The sequence below is a fragment of the Artemia franciscana genome, chromosome 16 (assembly GCF_032884065.1).
Source record: "Artemia franciscana chromosome 16, ASM3288406v1, whole genome shotgun sequence".
NCBI classification, from domain to species: domain Eukaryota; kingdom Metazoa; phylum Arthropoda; class Branchiopoda; order Anostraca; family Artemiidae; genus Artemia; species Artemia franciscana.
In genome coordinates, this window is record NC_088878.1 from 16311200 (window position 1) to 16328803 (window position 17604).

The 17604-nt window shown below is 34.2% G+C and overlaps 1 protein-coding gene across 2 annotated transcripts in view; it reads right to left on the reverse strand.

Annotated features, from left to right (window-relative positions):
• Positions 1 to 1142: 1142 nt before the first annotated feature.
• Positions 1143 to 17604, reverse strand: part of LOC136037137 (ATP synthase subunit s, mitochondrial-like) — a 30321-nt gene continuing 13859 nt past the window's right edge. For both annotated transcript variants that reach the window (XR_010619872.1, XM_065719633.1), the window contains exons 2-4: positions 7579 to 7784; positions 4565 to 4727; positions 1143 to 1373 (exon numbers count right to left, since the gene is read on the reverse strand). Coding sequence is in view for 1 of the 2 variants with exons in the window: in XM_065719633.1 (XP_065575705.1) it covers positions 1253 to 1373; positions 4565 to 4727; positions 7579 to 7784 (490 nt within the window). In the remaining variant the exon portion in view is untranslated. The remainder of the gene's footprint in view (positions 1374 to 4564; positions 4728 to 7578; positions 7785 to 17604) is intronic.

A 17604-nucleotide genomic window follows, 5' to 3' on the forward strand; every position in this document is an offset into this window, starting at 1 on the left:
CTTTAATTTATTTTTCTTGTATACCATTCAGGGGTAAGACCCTTGCTAAAACTCATATATCGGCTGAATCAAATTGCTTACCCATAGTCTATGAAACTGAGGACTAAAAGTGTTTAATGACTCAGAGTTTTCTCAATTATTGATCTAAGAGTGAAAATTTGGTTTCCACACATCTTATACCCTTCCTAAAACCGAATTGTTCTTCTTTTAAAACTATTTGTACAGCATCTCTAACTATAAAAAGTATCATCATACATAGTAATTTGCTACCTACAGAGACCAGGCTAATGCCTCTATAATCACCACACACACTCTAATCACCATTCTCAAACAGTGGTTAAATTAGAGTTTTCCTAAAGTCGCTAGGTGCTTCTCCTTTTTCAAGTCATATTCATAATCTTCAGTAACTTATTTCTAACCTCATAACCACCATATTTAAAAAAATTCATTCACCACACTATCAGCACCTGGGGACTTAGCATTTTTTAATCCTTTTAGTACTGTCACTAATTCTTCATCACAAAACTAATCTTCCTTCACATCCAAGATACCACAAAACTTTTTCACTTTCCTGTACATCTTTTCCTGTAACTCTATACCGGTTTAGCACATTCTTAAAATGTTCTGCCCATATTTCTTTAATTCTCCTCTTATCACTATTTGTGGCTCCATTACTATATTTAATTAGGACAAGTTCAGATTGACTACCCCCTCTCAATTTATTATCATACCAGTACAATATTTTACTATTATGCCGTCTAGGTGCATCTTCCAGATCCCCGACAATTTTATCCATGGCCTGAACTTCACACCTCCTTAGTTCATATTTTAATGCTTTCTCCACTTTCTTTACATTCCACTTATTTTCACATGATCTATCACTCAGATATTTCTTGTACAAGCCACTTCTCTTCTCTATTAAACATAAAGCATTTTCGCTAATATTCTTAGCTGCGTTCATAACTTTCTTCCTTAAAACACCATCAACAACTTCACATATTCTTTTCATAAAATTATTCCATTCATTTCTACATTGTCAAATTTTAAACTCTCCAATTTAGTTTTCAAGTATTCCTGGAAAGTTTCTATCAAATTTTCATTCTGGAGTCTACCAACGTCATACTTAATATACTCCTGAATCGTTATTCAGTTAATGAGCAAAGATAATATTATACTAGACATTTTTACAAAAAAAAGCTAATTTTAACACACATCAGGTACTTCTGAAGAAAGAAAATAAGACCAAATTTGATTAGAAATCTTCGCCATTAAATTTGATCTGACAGTCCTTGAGAGCTTCGCGTAACTGTCTTAGTGTCTTCTCCTTTTCCACGACGCCAGGCAAACCATACACCAAAAGCTTTTGAAGGCTCCTATAATTAACGAGAATTAAAAGATAAAATCAAAAGTAATAACAACGGTGAAAAATTGAAAGGTGTAGGGTAGAACAGGTGAGTAGCTTTCCCCCAAAAAGACCAGTAATAATTTTAAAGCAATATTTTGTATAAGTCTGACATTCTAGCAACACAAGCTGCCAAAACCTTTGACCTCCCTCGAAAAACTTCACCATAAGCCATTGTTAATATAAAAAGGTATATTAGCTAAAATGGTTCACACGTTTTAAGGAAAGTTTGATATAATATACAAAATCGAAAATTGTCGAAAGCTCCACCTTATTGGTTTACTGAGCTTAACTCGCCTACAATCACACGCAAAATAGATGCAACAAGTCTAGATCCTTGTCGGAAGGAGAGACCCAGATGATTTTTCTGGGGAACTGTCATAGTATAATCCTTTAGAGCTGAGTTATGGCTTTTATTCATTTGAGTATAAGCTTGTTAGTAGAACCGTTCTTAATAGTGAGACTGTGGAGGCCTAAGGCCTACACCACAAACAAAATTAGAACCACATTATCAGGGTTCTTGCCCCCCCCCCCCCAGAAAATTTTCATCACATGCAAATTAAGCAGCCAAAGAGAAATTTAGACAAAAAAAAGGATAATTGAAATTCTATCTAAGTTATAAAATATATGCAGATTATACAGTGTAGATCAGACAGTTCATGATAACGAACTGTAAGTAAGGAGCGATTTGAGCCACTAGTAAAAGAACTTTAAAAATTGGATAAAAATCAAAACATCAAATGATATGGCCATTTATGCTTCTTCTAAATACATACAACTCAGTAGCCTTAAAGTTACACATCACAGGCCATGAGCTCAGAAAATTTGCCTGAAAAATGGGGAAAACACTCCCAGAAAGGCAAATGATCGTAATGAGAATTAGACCAGTCGATTCAGCATATTAGAAAACCTAAATGAAGAGGTTTCAAGCTCATTTCTAGAAAAATGTGTTATCTCTGTGCACTTTCTTTAAACTTTATGTTGCCCTGCTATGATGATTCAATCCCCAAAACTCGAAAAACGCATTTATTTGATTAAAAACGTAAAAATAAAGTCTATAGGATATTATACACCATACAATCTGCCTATATTTTAGAGTATAAGCAGAATATTCCAGAATTCCTTCTGTTCTTCAATATTTTATTTATCACACTTTCTGTTTCGCTGCTCAATTTTGAATCTCAGGGGAACTTTCCACGGAGAGAAATTTTCCAGATTAATTTTGTTCGGTTTATTCTTGACTTGATTGTCCATTCTAATTTTTATTTGCCCAAAATTGACTCGTTCATTCAAATTTACTTCCGTCCATTTTAAGTCCCATCCCATTTGCATTTATTTCTGCTTGGTTTGGTACTACCCTGCGCTTTAATTTTCTTCGAAACTCTTTAAGCTTGCTTTTTTTAGTGTAAAAGGCTGTAATATATATATATATATATATATATATATATATATATATATATATATATATATATATATATATATATATATATATATATATATATATATACATATATATATATATTTAAATGCATATATAACCGACCCTAACCAAAGATAGGCCTGTATTTAAAAAAAAAGGGAGAAGAGCTTTTCAGCTTCTTCTTTTTTATTATTCAAATAAACATATAGATAGATACATGAAAATTCTAAAATAGTAATCTATTTTTTTAACTTGCACGAATAAGCTGGTTTACAGTCCTTTCTTCTTTGACAAATGTAGCATTGCTTATTTCAGGTTTGCTTTATAGTTCAAATATGAGGGCTATCCAGCAATCAGATTACGTTTCGGAGTTAAAAGTAAACAAGGTACACGATAAAAATATACAACTTACAGTTGAAATCTACGCTTACATACTACTTTTCAACATAGTCACGACTCAAATTTAACCACTTATCATAGCGATGAATGAGCTAGGCAATTCCTCCCTTGAAAAATTCTTCTGTTTGGGTCTTGATTTTTTGTGGGTTTCTGTTAAGATTTTTGGTACCCATCTTGCACAAAACTTATGGTAACCGAGCTTATCAGTGATGACTTCGTGCAACGAACTTTGTGAATTTTGTGGAAAACTAAGCGATAGTACTGTTATTGTGAGGCTTCAGTCTCCTTGGACTTTGGGACAAAGTTGGCAGTCAGTATGCTGGGTCTTCCACTTCACTGTACATCATGAACATTTGCTCAGCCGTTTTTAAACTAAATTGACGTAACGCATACCATTGACGTAATTCACCTTCACTGGGAATGTTGTCCCCATAACTTCACAAAGCTGCCGATAGATTTCTTTCCGTTTATTTACAGACAGAAACCTTAGCACTGCACTGCACTCACCTCAAAGTTCGCGGCATTCACAAATAGGCAGATATTTCAAAATGTCACTGTAGCTCAATGGATACAACACAAACTTGTCACTAGCACGGCTAGATGTCGACTGAACGGTGAAACGCCCAGGCTCCAAGGTGGCCAAGCCAGACCTGCTCCTGAAGGGTGGATACGAAAATGTAATCTACTTTCTGGATAGCCCTTGTATAAGCTAAACGTAACACCAAGTAGGAACATAAAACAAATTTATTTTCACCTTCATACATTGCAAAAGAAAAAAGTAACATATAAAGTCAAATGAGGTCTATTACACCTCATCCTACAATTAACTCTACATCTTCTTATCTGTTAAAGATAAAATTACATTATTAAGTTTATTTTCAATCTTATGAGGTAGACTAAGAAATACATGAAATTTAATTTTATAAAATCTGTTTGTTTGTTTTTTTTTTTAAGAAAAGCTCTAATTATGAAAAAAAATCCAACTGCCCCAAATGAAAAAAAAAAAATAAAGCGCTAATTATGGAAAAAAAAAAAATCCAACTGCCCCGAATGAAAAAAATAAGTTTTCAGCAAAATTATACCTAATGGACAATATCTAATCAGTTATTAAAATCAGCCGAATAAGTTCTATCAAGATCTAACATTAAGGATACAAAAAGTACAAGTTTGTTGATTGGTTTTCAGCTATTTTTCACAAAGCCCCATTCAACAGCCAGTTGGCATGTTAAATCCCTAAAAGTCATCAACTGAAGCAGGATAAAAGATAGTTGAATGCTCTAGCATAATGTCAGGTTTATTACTGGTGCCACAAATCTTAGATAAATAGAGGGTTGGTTACTTACTTCAACTCTTTCAGATACAAAAGTCCAGCATCGGTTATACTACCGTTTTCTGACACCTGTAGTACTTCCAGAGTTTCTTTCACGCACTTCAGCTGGTATAAGCATGCGTCGTCAACATAGGGTGCTTTATTGAGGACAATCTTCTTCAGATGCTTTAAACCTTCTGGAACAAAAATTCACAATAAAATGTACCAATACAACAATAAAGGCCGAAGGGTAAAGAGTTTTTGAAAATATTAAGTATACAATGAACAAAGATTATCTGCACGAACGTAGGTAGACAATAAAACTAAAACTAGCAGCCAATGCACTGGTCCCTAAAAAGCATAATGAAGAGCTAGCTTGAAAAAAAGAGAAAAAATTAAATGAAAAGAATAACATTAAAAAACGACTTGGCTGCACACAAATAAGACTTCAATAATTCTTAAATTATTATTTAGTATTATTTTTTTATTGTTTATAAATACATTGAAGACGGGAATACCGTCGCCTTCTCTTAGGCTAAAGAATTTTCAAATGCAAAAAAAGAGAAATGAGGAGAAACAAGCTAGGAATCATTGCAATCACAAGGACATACTGCCAAAATATTAAAAATTAAAAGAATTTGATTTTTTTTTCCCCCAAGGAGTCTTAGGTAAGACACCAGAAAGTTTGTGTATAAATACAAAGATTTTCAAAAAATCCATGAAACAAGAAGTCCTTAAAAGACCAATTAGAGGAGGCTGAATCTTTCCAGATAAAATTGTATGGCAAGTCCAGAGCCCGGAGCACCAAATGCAGCTAATTAGTCAACAAACAATAGAAATTTAAATTGAAAGTAAAGTCGACTCTCGATAATTTAAACGTCGATAATTATAACTTTTTTCGCACTCCCTTGAGAAATACTTGAGAAATTGAAAAAAGAAACATCTTGATAATTTGAATTAGCAACGATGGCATGTTGCTAGGCAATACATTATAGAAATATATAGTTTCTGCTGGATAGCATTGTAAAAGTAAAATGTCAAAAAATAAGAGTTTTGACCTCTGTAGTTAAGATCAATAAGACCTGGAAAAATGTTAAATCTACCACCCTACATAACTACTTAAAAAAAGGAGTTTACTAGGGAAACAGAAAACCGTGTACAGTTATCAGAGTCACAAGATTTAATGGGAATCATCCCCCTAGACACAGAGTGAGGACTTCTACCCAACTGTGATAAGCTTACCTTTGGGGATTTCGTTCACGTGGACGATGAAATTGTTGTCCATCCTCCATGGTGCAATAATCGATGGCGAATTGTTGACTTTTCAAGTTAAGGAGGAGGATAAAAAGGAAAAACACTTACTCCAATCACATTAATCAAGGCAAGATTATTCATCAATTACCTACGTTCCTAGCTCTCAGAACAGAAATAAGTGATAATTTCTTTACAGCTCTCATCATCATTGAAAATGAATGCAAGATGGAAGTCGTTTCATCAAAAAAAATTATAGATTACTTTGTAAAATTGTTTTTTTGCTCGCGTGGTTTTTAACATACTCGATTTACATTTGTCATTAAGAAGTTGAATAAAAGAGTTTATATGGTATGTATGTTCATATTCGTGTTATGCATTTTCAATAAAGCACTTGTTTATTTACAATTCTTCCTTGTTCCTTCTTGATTATTAAAACTTCTTTTTCTTTTGAACATCTCAGTCATTTGAACTTTTCCTCTGGTCCCTTGAGTTTCATATTATCAAGAGCTCTTCGAATGAGCATATAATGATCCAACTAAGGAAATTAAAAAAGGCATAGCTACTGAAAATTTCCATAGCACAATTTGATAAGAAATATGAGTCATGGCCATCAAACAAGCCAATATTTAACTTCAATTCTGGTTTTTCTAATTTGAAATTATAGCATGAATACACTTTTTGACTTTTAACTTTGCAAATTCATTCCTTAAAGTACTAAAGATAGTAAAAGTGAAATCTGATTCTTTAGGAAAACCCAGTAACTAAAATTTTAATGAAAAAGACTTCCATATCCAGTTATGTAGTTTTAGCACTTAGAGGGGACCAAGTCAAAAAAAAAAAAAAAAAAAAAAATACGGAATGTGTGTGAAAAATTAGCTGAAAGTGAGCAAAAAAAAAACGAAACTACAGAAAGTGTAACTTTTCTGATTGCTGTAGCAAAAGACAAACATTACCATTAATATCCAATAAACAGGGTTAAAAAAACAGTAATTGATGGGAGATAAAATAATTTTACAAATAAAACCCTGGTAATTGTAACCAAAAAGGAATTAAAAAGAAATGTACACATCATTGAACAGCAAGAATCATAGCTATGCATTAATATGGACGTTGTTAAAATTATTTATGGTTAAACGCCTCAAATTACTTAAATAATTGATTTACCTACAAGAACATCTTTTTGGAAAGATCATTTGTCTTGTTTTGATATATTTATCCCTTTAGCATTTCAACTTTATTCACATATCGATACAATTCGTATTTTCTTCTTATTCTGAAAATATGACTTTTATAATTTAATCTTTATTACAGAAAATTTACGTTCTCAAATTTAGGCTACTAAATTAGTTTGCGTTTATTTCTTTTTATGGTTCAGTGCCCGTGGTGAAACTAAGTGCAATGCTTGTAAATTTTCACATTTTCATACCAACCAAAAGAAAAAATCAAAGAGAATCATGGTTCTTTAGCATAATTGGACCTAAAATTGAGGCGGGGGGCAGACAAATTTTCATTTGATGTCCTTGATACTTCAAAGATGTGGAATGATACACTAGGATAAGAAAAAATAACTTTGACCCCTTTTTTTTTTAATAATTCGTTTATATGTCAGATAGAATAACTCTCAAATGCACAGAGAAGAACAACCGTTTCAGCTTTTTCCACTCAAGGATTCGTAAGAAATAATACATCAAAACCATTTATGTGTCAGATTAGCAGGAAGTCTTCATTAAATATTTCAGAGAAGAACGGGCTAGCCAACAAGATGGTTTATTTGAAAATGACAATATAACCTACTTAAGTGTGGGAAACCTCTGTGCATTATACATGAATTGGTTGCATCAATTTCTTCAACATAAGTCTTGGTGCCTTCAGCTGGTAAATGATTGTAATCATGCAAGAATGTAGTTTGATTAGTCCATCTGACTGCAGCTCCACAACGAAGAAGCCATTCAGAACAAGCTCTATCAGGCCCAACTGCCTTCACTCTATCTGGATCATATCTAAAAGTTTCAATCAAAATCAGCACAATTGCTCATTCTTGAATAAGACGTGCAGTACTAATAGAGAAAACAACTGCTCTTAAATATACATATATGCTTGGAACAAGCCACTCAGAACATTAAGACAAAGGTCTATCAGGTCCAACTTCTCTTACTCTATCTACATCATCAAACATATTTAGTTCAAAATAAATTATGACAGTTGGTCATTCTTCAATTTGCAACTTTTTTTTTTTACATTCAAATAGAAAGAAAAAACTGATAAAAGAGTTTTAAGCAAAAAAAAGAGGGTAGACTGTCTTCACAGAAGATTTAAAGCCTCGCAATAGAGAAAGTGTTGGAGATATGAGCTTAAAAACCCTTTGTGTGCCCTAATTTGTGCCATTCTTCAAGGTTTATTTAAATAGCTCACTAGCTTTCCAAATTGGCGAAAAGCCATTAAACAGCAAAAAAAAATGTTACAGGACAGGAGATGACAGTCTTATCTAATCTTCTATTCCGGTAACAATATTTTTACAATAGACAACATTATTGTTCATGCACAAAACATACACATGATAACTAATAACTAATAATATGATAACTTTGTCCGGTTGATATTTCTGAATTGATGCCTAATGACTCTCTTACAGTTTTCCATTTGAATTGTCGGGGACTGCAAAGCAGTGCAACATATTTAAATGAACTTTGTATGTTTTCTGGAATTCAAATATTAGCTCTAACTGAAACTTGGTTACAGAATCAAAATTCTAGTTTATAAGAAATAGGTAATTATCGATTGTGTCTTAAGAATATGGAGACTCGTCAGCATGGTGGACTGGGTGCTTACGTTAGAAAAGACTTGCTAGTCAAACAGTTCGTGGTAACGAACTGTAGTAAGGAGCGACCCGGCTCAATAGTAACCAAAACTCTAAAAAATGGAATTTTGGTAACAATAGCTACATCAAAAGAACCGCATTTTAATGCTGATTTTAAATATACAAGTTTCATCAAGTTTAGTCTTACCCATCAAAAGTTACGAGCCTGGGAAAATTTGCGATATTTTAGAAAATAGGGGGGAACACCCCCTAAAAGTCATAGAATCTTAACGAAAATCACACCATCAGATTCAGCGCATCAGAGAACCCTACTGTAGAAGTTTCAAGCTCCTATCTACAAAACTGTGGAATTTTATATTTTTTGCCAGAAGGCATATCACGGATGCGTGTTTATTTGTTTGTTTTTTTTTTTACCCAGAGGTGATCGTATCGACCCAGTTGTCCTAGAATGTTGCGAGAGGGCTCATTCTAACGGAAATGAAAAGTTCTAGTGCCCTTTTTCAGTGACCGAAAAAATTGGAGGGCACCTAGGCCCCCTCCCACGCTAACTATTTTCCCAAAGTCAACGGATCAAAATTCTGAGATAGCCATTCTATTCAGCATAGTCAAAAAACCTTATAACTATGTCTTTGGGGACGACTTACTCCCAAACAGTCCCCGTGGGAGGAGTTACAAGTTCAAAACTTTGACCTAGTTACAAGTTCAAAACCTTACTACATATAGTAATGGTTATTGGGAAGTGTACAGGCGTTTTCAGGAGGATTTTTTGGTTGGAGGCAGGGGTTGAGAAGAGGGGGATATGCTAGGGGAACTTTCCATCGAGGAATTTGTCATGGAAGAAGAAAATTTCCATGAAGGGAGCGCAGGATTTACCAGCATTACTTAAAAAAAAACAATGAAAAAATAAATATGAAAAAGTTTTTTTTCAGCTGGAAGTAAGCAGCAGCATTAAAACTTAAAACGAACAGAAATTATTACCCCTATGAGGGGCTCACCTCCTCCTAATACCTCGCTCTTTACGCTAAAGTATTTTTAGTAATTTCAACTATTTATTCTGCGGCTTTTGTGATTCAGGGGTCATTCTTAATGAATTGGGACAAAATTTAAGCTTTAGTGTAAAGAGCAAGGTACTGACGAGGGGGCAAACCCTCTCATATATGTAATAAAAACATGAGAATACAAAAGTTCTTTACGTAAGCTAATTTATAAGTTACGTATATCTTTTACTTATAAAAAGATTCGTAAAAAATTAGAAGTTCTAGTTGCCTTTTTAATTAACCAAAAATCGGAGAGCAACTAGGCTTCCTCCCCCGCTCTTCTTTTCTCAAAATCATTCGATCAAAATTGTGAGAAAGCCATTTAGCCAAAAAAAAATAAATATACAAATTTCGTTTGAATTATTCCTCTGCGGAGAGCCAACATCAAAACATACATTGATCCAAAAACGTTCAGAAATTAAATATAAAAAAAACAAGTTTTTTTAAATGAAAGTAAGGAGCGACATTAAAACTTAAAACGAACAGAAATTACTCCGTACATGAAAGGGGCTTTTCCTTCTCAACCCCCCGCTCTTTACGCTAAATTTTTTTACTGTTTTAAAATGTAGAATTAAGAGAAAGAGTCAAACTTTAGCGTAAAGAGCGGGGGGTTGAGAAGGAAAAGCCCCTTTCATATACAGAGTAATTTCTGTTCGTTTTAAGTTTTAATGTCGCTCCTTACTTTCATTTAAAAAACTTGTTTTTTTAATTTAATTATAGAAAGAGATGATTTAAGGGTTAATAGAGAAATGGTATTTGAGAGTTTGGTATTAGAGGTTAGCAAGGAAACTAAGGTGTTTTATTTGGTTGTTGTTTATAGACCTCCGTCGAGTAATATTAATGAATTTCTTATGTTACTAGAAAAACAGTTGGACATGATTAGGAGTAGAAACTTACCTATATTTGTGTGTGGTGATTTCAATATTGACCTAATGAATTTGTTTATTAATACAGAAGTTAGCCAGTTTTTAAATATTATGCTGAGTTATGGGTTGAAGCCTACGATTACAGTCCCAACTAGGGTTACTATGAATTCAGAATCGTTGATTGATAATATTTTTGCTAATGTCAGTTATCATAATGCAAGTGTGATAATAAATGAAGTATCTGACCATTTTGGGATATTTTTGAGTGTTCAAAATTTTTTAGTAAAGGTACTAGGCTTAACTCAAATTCACAAAATAGATACAAAAAAGTGATCATTGATAATAATGTGCTCATTCTTTATAAAGTAATGTTAGAGAAATGTAATTTTGAATTTTTAAAAGTAATGAACTAGATATTAATGCTAAGTTTCAAAATTGGTATTCAATTATAAATAGTTTATTGATTGATTGTAGTATTTGTAAAAATGCAACTCGTCGTAGAGAAACTCCAAAGAAACCATGGATCACCCGAGCTCTTTTAAAGGCTATTATTAGAAGAAGATATTGTTCAAAATGTGTGCGGCTAGTAATAGTGTAAGTGATAAAACAGAATACAAGATTTATAGTAACCAGTTAAATACACTACTTCGTAAAGCCAAAGCTGATTACTATCGTAATAAATTTAAATCTTATGAAGGTATTCCTAGAAAAACATGGCAAATTATAAAATCCGTCGTAAGTCCTAATAATGATGGTATATTTCCTGACGGTATACATAATGATAGTACAATTGCTGATAGAATGTGCCGTCATTTTGCTAATGTGGGGAAGGATTTGGTCCAAAGTATAGTTATTTCTGAGCATGAAGGTAGTTTTAAGAAATATTTATCGAATGCAAGTGATGTTTCAGCATATTTGAAGCCAATCGACGCTTCTGAGCTTTCTGAAACATTGAAAAAATTAAAAATTGGAGCTTCAGGCTCTGATTTTGTAACAGTTAAAACTTTGAAGTATATTTACCCTGTTATTTCCGGTCATTTAGTGTATTTATTTAATGAATCTTTAAGGACTGGAGTGTTTCCAAGTTGTTTTAAAATTGCAAAAGTTATTCCTGTCTATAAAGGTGGAGATAAAAATGTACTAGGAAATTATAGGCCCATTTCTTTATTACCAGTAGTATCTAGATTGTTTGAGAAATTGATAGTTAAAAGAATGGTTGAATTTTCGGAGAGTAAGTCATTTTTTAATCCAAATCAATTTGGTTTTCGGAGGGGTTTATCTACTGAGCATGCTCCTTCTTCTTATGTTTATGAGGTCTGTGGATCATTATGATGTCCATTCACCTCTTAGACGTTACAGGAAAAACTCCACTGATTATTGAAAGCTTCTGGCAATATTCCTAGAAAAAAATCTGCCGGTTGACAACAAGCAACGTGTTGCTAGTAATAATGGCGTCTTTCTAGGATTGATATCATAAACCTACAAATAATAGCTTCTAATTCATGTGACAGGGAGCAATTGATGAGAGCATCAAAAGTTAAGGGGATCTTTAATTGATGGCAGTAATTCCTCAGTCTCCTGGAATCATTATCTCCTGGGATGCAATCACATAGCATATGTTGAGCGTCTGTTTCCACCGTCTGACAGCATTTTCTACATAGTGGGGTGTGGTGGATTCCCCATTTAAAAAGGTCAGCGTTAAGTAAAACTGTTCCAGTTTTTAACTTATAGTAGATCATATTAAAATCCTTAGACTTGAAAGGAGGGTACAAAAATCGCTGGTAAGTAATATTTGTTCTAGCTCTAACCACATCTCTGTAATTCTTTGTTCTCAAATTTCTTGCCGGAGGGATCTCAGCGGCCTTATTTGCCAAATTATCTGCCATTTCATTATATTTGATTTCTTTATGACTAGGAATGTGAAGGAATGAAATACCACATCCCATCGAGAACAGATATCCAATCTTTTGGCGTATATTTTTCAGGTCATAATCATCAGCTTGATAATTTATCTTGCTGAGAAGATGAATTGATGAAAGGGAATCTGACATGAACAAGACATTTCTTGAAGAGGTCCCAAGCTCACTTAAAGCATCTAATGCGAGTCGAACTGCAAATACTTCAGCCGAAAGTACTGATGAATTAATTGGAAGGGGGGCAAAAATATTCAGGTTTAGATCAGGGATACAGGCAGCTGCCCCAGCTTTAGAATCTTTAACAGAACCATCAGTGTAAACATGCATATAATTGGGAAAATGTGCATTCACATAATTTTTAAAAATTATCTCGACTTCCTTCGCTGAATAGCAGGATTTATTCTTTTAGCATACTCATGTGACACTCAATATGGGCCATCTCACATGGTGGGGAATCCACAAAGGGAAAAGTATCCATCCACTGAGAAGACCACTCTGGAAACTCCTTTACAAAAGTATTCCAGGTAGATGATACCGAAATCATAGAGGGTGTGTTATGAAAGACTTTCTGGTATACATAATGTTGATTACCATATGCTTGTATTCTGGTGAAATATCTTCTTCTCTGAAGCAAAGCTCTTTCTTCCAAAGAGGTGATCCCCGACAGGTTTCTCATTTTAATTATTGGAGTATGCTTATGAAATCCCATAGCAATACGGATTGCAGAATTTTGCAGTGACTCCAACAAGTTAAAAATCTGTGGCAAGCTATTAGCAAAAAATTGAATACCATATTCCATTTTTGCCCTTATATAAACTTTATAAAAATCTATCATTGTTTTAGGTGATGAACCCCATTTTGAATTAGCGAGTCGTTTAAGTAGGGTAAGTTTCTGGATTATATCCTTCTTGAGTGATTTGATGTGATCATGCCATCTAAGTTTGGAATCAAAAACAATTTCCAATAACTTCACTGAAGATTTATAGTTTATAGTAGAGTTATTCACGACTATATTTGGTATGGTTGAATGTCTCTGTCTGGTAAATAGGATTGCTTTGGTTTTGGAAGTGGAGATAGACAAACCTAATGCTTCTGAGAAGCAAGAGATTATGTGGATATCTTGTAGAAGATCTTTGACTAAATCAGTGACGTTTCTGCCTGATTTCCAGATTACTAGGTCATCTGCATAGAGCCCAAATGATGCATGTTTTAATTGAAACTCAGATATATATATAGTAGACAGTATAGGACTAAGGATGACTCCCTGGGGTAAGCCTTCTTTAATAGGGTGATTGTGGCTCCTACAATTACCAATTTGGACAACAAATGTTCTATTATTTAGAAAATCATAGATTAGGTTAGCAATGCCAATAGGAAAGTCAATATTCATTAATACCTCCAGCAATTTTTGGTGAATGACATTTCCATATGCATCAGCCCAATCAAAAAGTATGGCGATGGTTGAATGTCTTTGGTTAAATGAGTTGGATACATCATTTTCAAGGCAAGCAACATTGTCCAATGAGCAGTGCCCTTTTCTGAATCCTGTTTGTTCAGGGGGGTAGAGGTTGTTAACTCCTACAATTCATTCAATCCTATTTAAAATCAGTCGTTCCAGGATTTTTCCTAGTGTTGTTAACATTGAAATTGGCCCGTAGGATTTAATATTGTTTGAAGGCTGGCCAGGCTTGAGAATGGGATTGACTATAGCTATTTTCCAAGATCTAGGAATTTTGTGATGGGCCCATATATGATTGTCAATGTGCAAAAGTGCATATTTAAATAAATCTGGCGTTTTTGTAATCCAATTTATATGGATATCATCGTGTCCAGGAGTTGATTTTGGATTGCTAAGGCTGATGGCTTGTTTCATTTCTTCAAACAGGAAGGGTTTTTCAAGAGAAAGTTTATATGAGCATGATTTTGGCAGAACACAAAAGGGAGGTCGTCTTAGGGACTGTCTTACGATGTCTTTTTTATAATGCTCTGCAAACAGTTCAGTTTTCTCTTTGTCACTAAGAATATATCTGTTATTAACACATACATCATATTTCCCATCATCAATGGGTTTATTGTAACCATTCAGTTGGCTGATATAATTGTGGACTTTTGTTAAGGCTGTTTGGGAGTCAATCTGGGAGCAAAACCTATCCCATGCTATCTTTTTGGACTTTCTGCATATTCTTTTGAGCTTTGCTATTGCATGTTTATACTCAAGATGTGTGGTAGGTGAGGGAATTTTCTGAAAATGCTTTCTGGCTTTTTTTCTAGTTTGTTTTGCTAATTCACAGTCATCATCCCACCATGTCTTAGGCAGCCACTTAAGATTTAGCTTTTTCTTATTACAATATTTTGGAATGGCAGCATCAGTAGCAGCAACTAACCATGATGATAATTTCTCAACTTTTTTATCTATATCTAGTAGGTTATATACCTGTGAGTAATCAAAAGATACAAGTATATCTTGGAAAAGTGGCCAGTTTGCTTTTTTGGTATTATACTTTGGCTTGGGATTTGTCGACATAACTTGTGTGTTGCTTAATGAAGTAAGAATGGCTATATGATCTGTTCGCAGTTCAGGGACCTTTGTAATATTAATCATTGCATAAAGATATGTCGGGCCAATCTGGAGATCAATTGTGGACAAACTATTATACGAGAATCAAATCTGGTCTGGAAGTTATAAGGAGTAAACAAAGAGAGATTAGTATCATTTATCAGAAGTTGTTCTATACTTTTTCCAGCCTTATTTTCATAGGTAGTTACTTCCCATAATGGACTGTGAGCATTAAAATCACCAAGTATAAGAGTTTTTCCTCCAACTGTTTCTTTCTCAAGAAAAATCAAGGATATCTCTTTCACCTCGTGGGTTATAAAAGGATTTAATTTTTATATTATATATTTACCATTATTTAATTTGATAGATACTCCAATCACATCTATTTCAAAATCGTAGTAAACTGTAGGCAAAGGGAAATGGATAATATTACTATCTATAAAAATTGCTACACCACCGCCTTTCCTTTTTGTACTTTACGACAGCACTTATAACCAGGCAGGGTAATCTTTTTTAGTCTATGTAGATTAGTTTCTTGAAGACACACAATATTAACATTGTTCTGTGTTATGTAATCAGATAAGTCCACTAGTTTCATTGTATTAATTAATGCACAATTCCACTGGAGTATCTTTAAAGGGACAGAAATATCATTAGTCATGTATTTTTGTGAGATAATGGAGAGCCTGACATTGGTTGAGGATACTAATAACCTCACTATCTGTTTCTTCATCAACAGATTTAGAAAAATAGTGTACAGCTGTTTCTCTCAGAATGGTGGCCTTCAGATGTTTTGGTATATCTATTTGGGAAATAAAGGTGACTGAGATCAGGTACTGTATCAGCTTGGATAGAGCAATATGATCCTTTGCAGATATTGCAGAATTGGGCAGTACACTAGGCATGGGGGCATTGTTACTTTTTTGAGGCTTGGAGTCATTATTTTTAGATTTGTTACTTCTTCCTGAAGGGGTGAAATTTAAATCAGCCAGAAGAGATTTAGGGCTAGTCAATGGAGATACAACACTACTTGTTGAGTATCTTTGCTGTGGTGTACTAATTATACTAGGGGCCCACTTCCATGGAATAGTCTTAGTACTTTCCTTTAAAGTAGGAATGTTTTCCTTGAGAATACTGCTGTATGATTTTGCAACTATTCCCACTGGTAGGTTTTCTTTCCTGGCAATTTTCAAAACTTGATGCCTTTCCAAATATTTGGGGCATGCTCTTTTGTCAAATGAGTTGTGATCTCCTTTACAATTGGCGCACTTAGGCTTAGAACTGCAGGATTGGCGTGAGTGCTCTTCAAGACAAATATTACATTGGGTCTTGGTGGACTTGCAGTTTTTAGAGACATGACCTAACTTCATGCATTTGGTGCACTGTATAGGCTTTTCTTGGTATAATCTAAATGGCTTTGGCTGGCCAAAGAGGAAAATTTTTTCTACCATTGTTGACAGAGGTAAAATAAACAAGACACTTTTGCTCGATATAAGTCCAGCTTCATTTGGCCTACCCAGTCGGAAGGCCTCTAGCACTGGTATTTCTTCACCTTTGGAGTTCATTAGCCCTTCTTTAAGATCTGCTAGTGGGATTTCAGGGGGGACATTGTAAATCACAATTTTCTGTTGTTGTCCTGTTTGTAATGTTGATTTTAAACTAGCTGTCACATATATGTTATTGATGCAGCTAATTTCTAGGGCTTTTTCGGCGTCTTTACCGTCCAGTAACAAAACATCTAGGACTCCATCTCTTGTAATATTTGCAATAAAGTTGCATTTCAATATTTTGTAAAGGTGCATCCTGATCTTTAAAATATCTTTAGTTGTGAACATCTCTGATTTGTTAGTTGGGGTGAAATGCACAAGAGGTTTGGGTAGAGGGGATCTTGTAGCTTGTTTCAGGTTGATTCTCAGTCCTTCTGGCTTAGGGGTAATTTCAGGAGGGGTATTGGAGATTTTCTTTCTCTTTCTGCTTTCAACTAGCTGAAAATCATCATTGGAGTCTGATTGACTACTAGTACAAGGTGAAACATCTTCAACAGCTAATATCGTGGCTGTACTATCATCATGACTGGCTTCATCATCATCAGAGGGATGTACATCCCCCCAGGGCTGGCCCCCTTCCAGAAGGGGGCCAGGCACATCTAGTTTTGACATTCAGTCAAGGAAGGCAAAAGGAGAGTAAACTATGTACGAGGCACTATAACTTATATATATATAGAGCTAGAAAATACTCGACCAAAAAGGATATTTAGTCAGCTTCTTCCTCCCTGTACTACAAGATTTATGAAATTTCTCTAGTACAATGATTGGAAGCACGTGCTGAAAATTTGAATTCAAAGTGTCACGATACCCATGCTGTTTTATTTTTGACAACTTTTGTGAATGATGCGTTGGATAATGGTATGAAAGTCACTTCTGTTTTTCTTGATATTGTAAAAGCTTTTGACTGCGTTGGCCATTTTATGCTCATTGCCAAATTAGAAAATTACAGTTTTAGAGGACCATTTCTTGAATTACTGTCCTCGTTTTTAAACGAGAGAACTCAATATGTACAACTAGGAGATAATGTTTCTTCAGTCAGTAGTGTTGAATTTGGAGTACCTCAAGGATCTGTTCTTGGT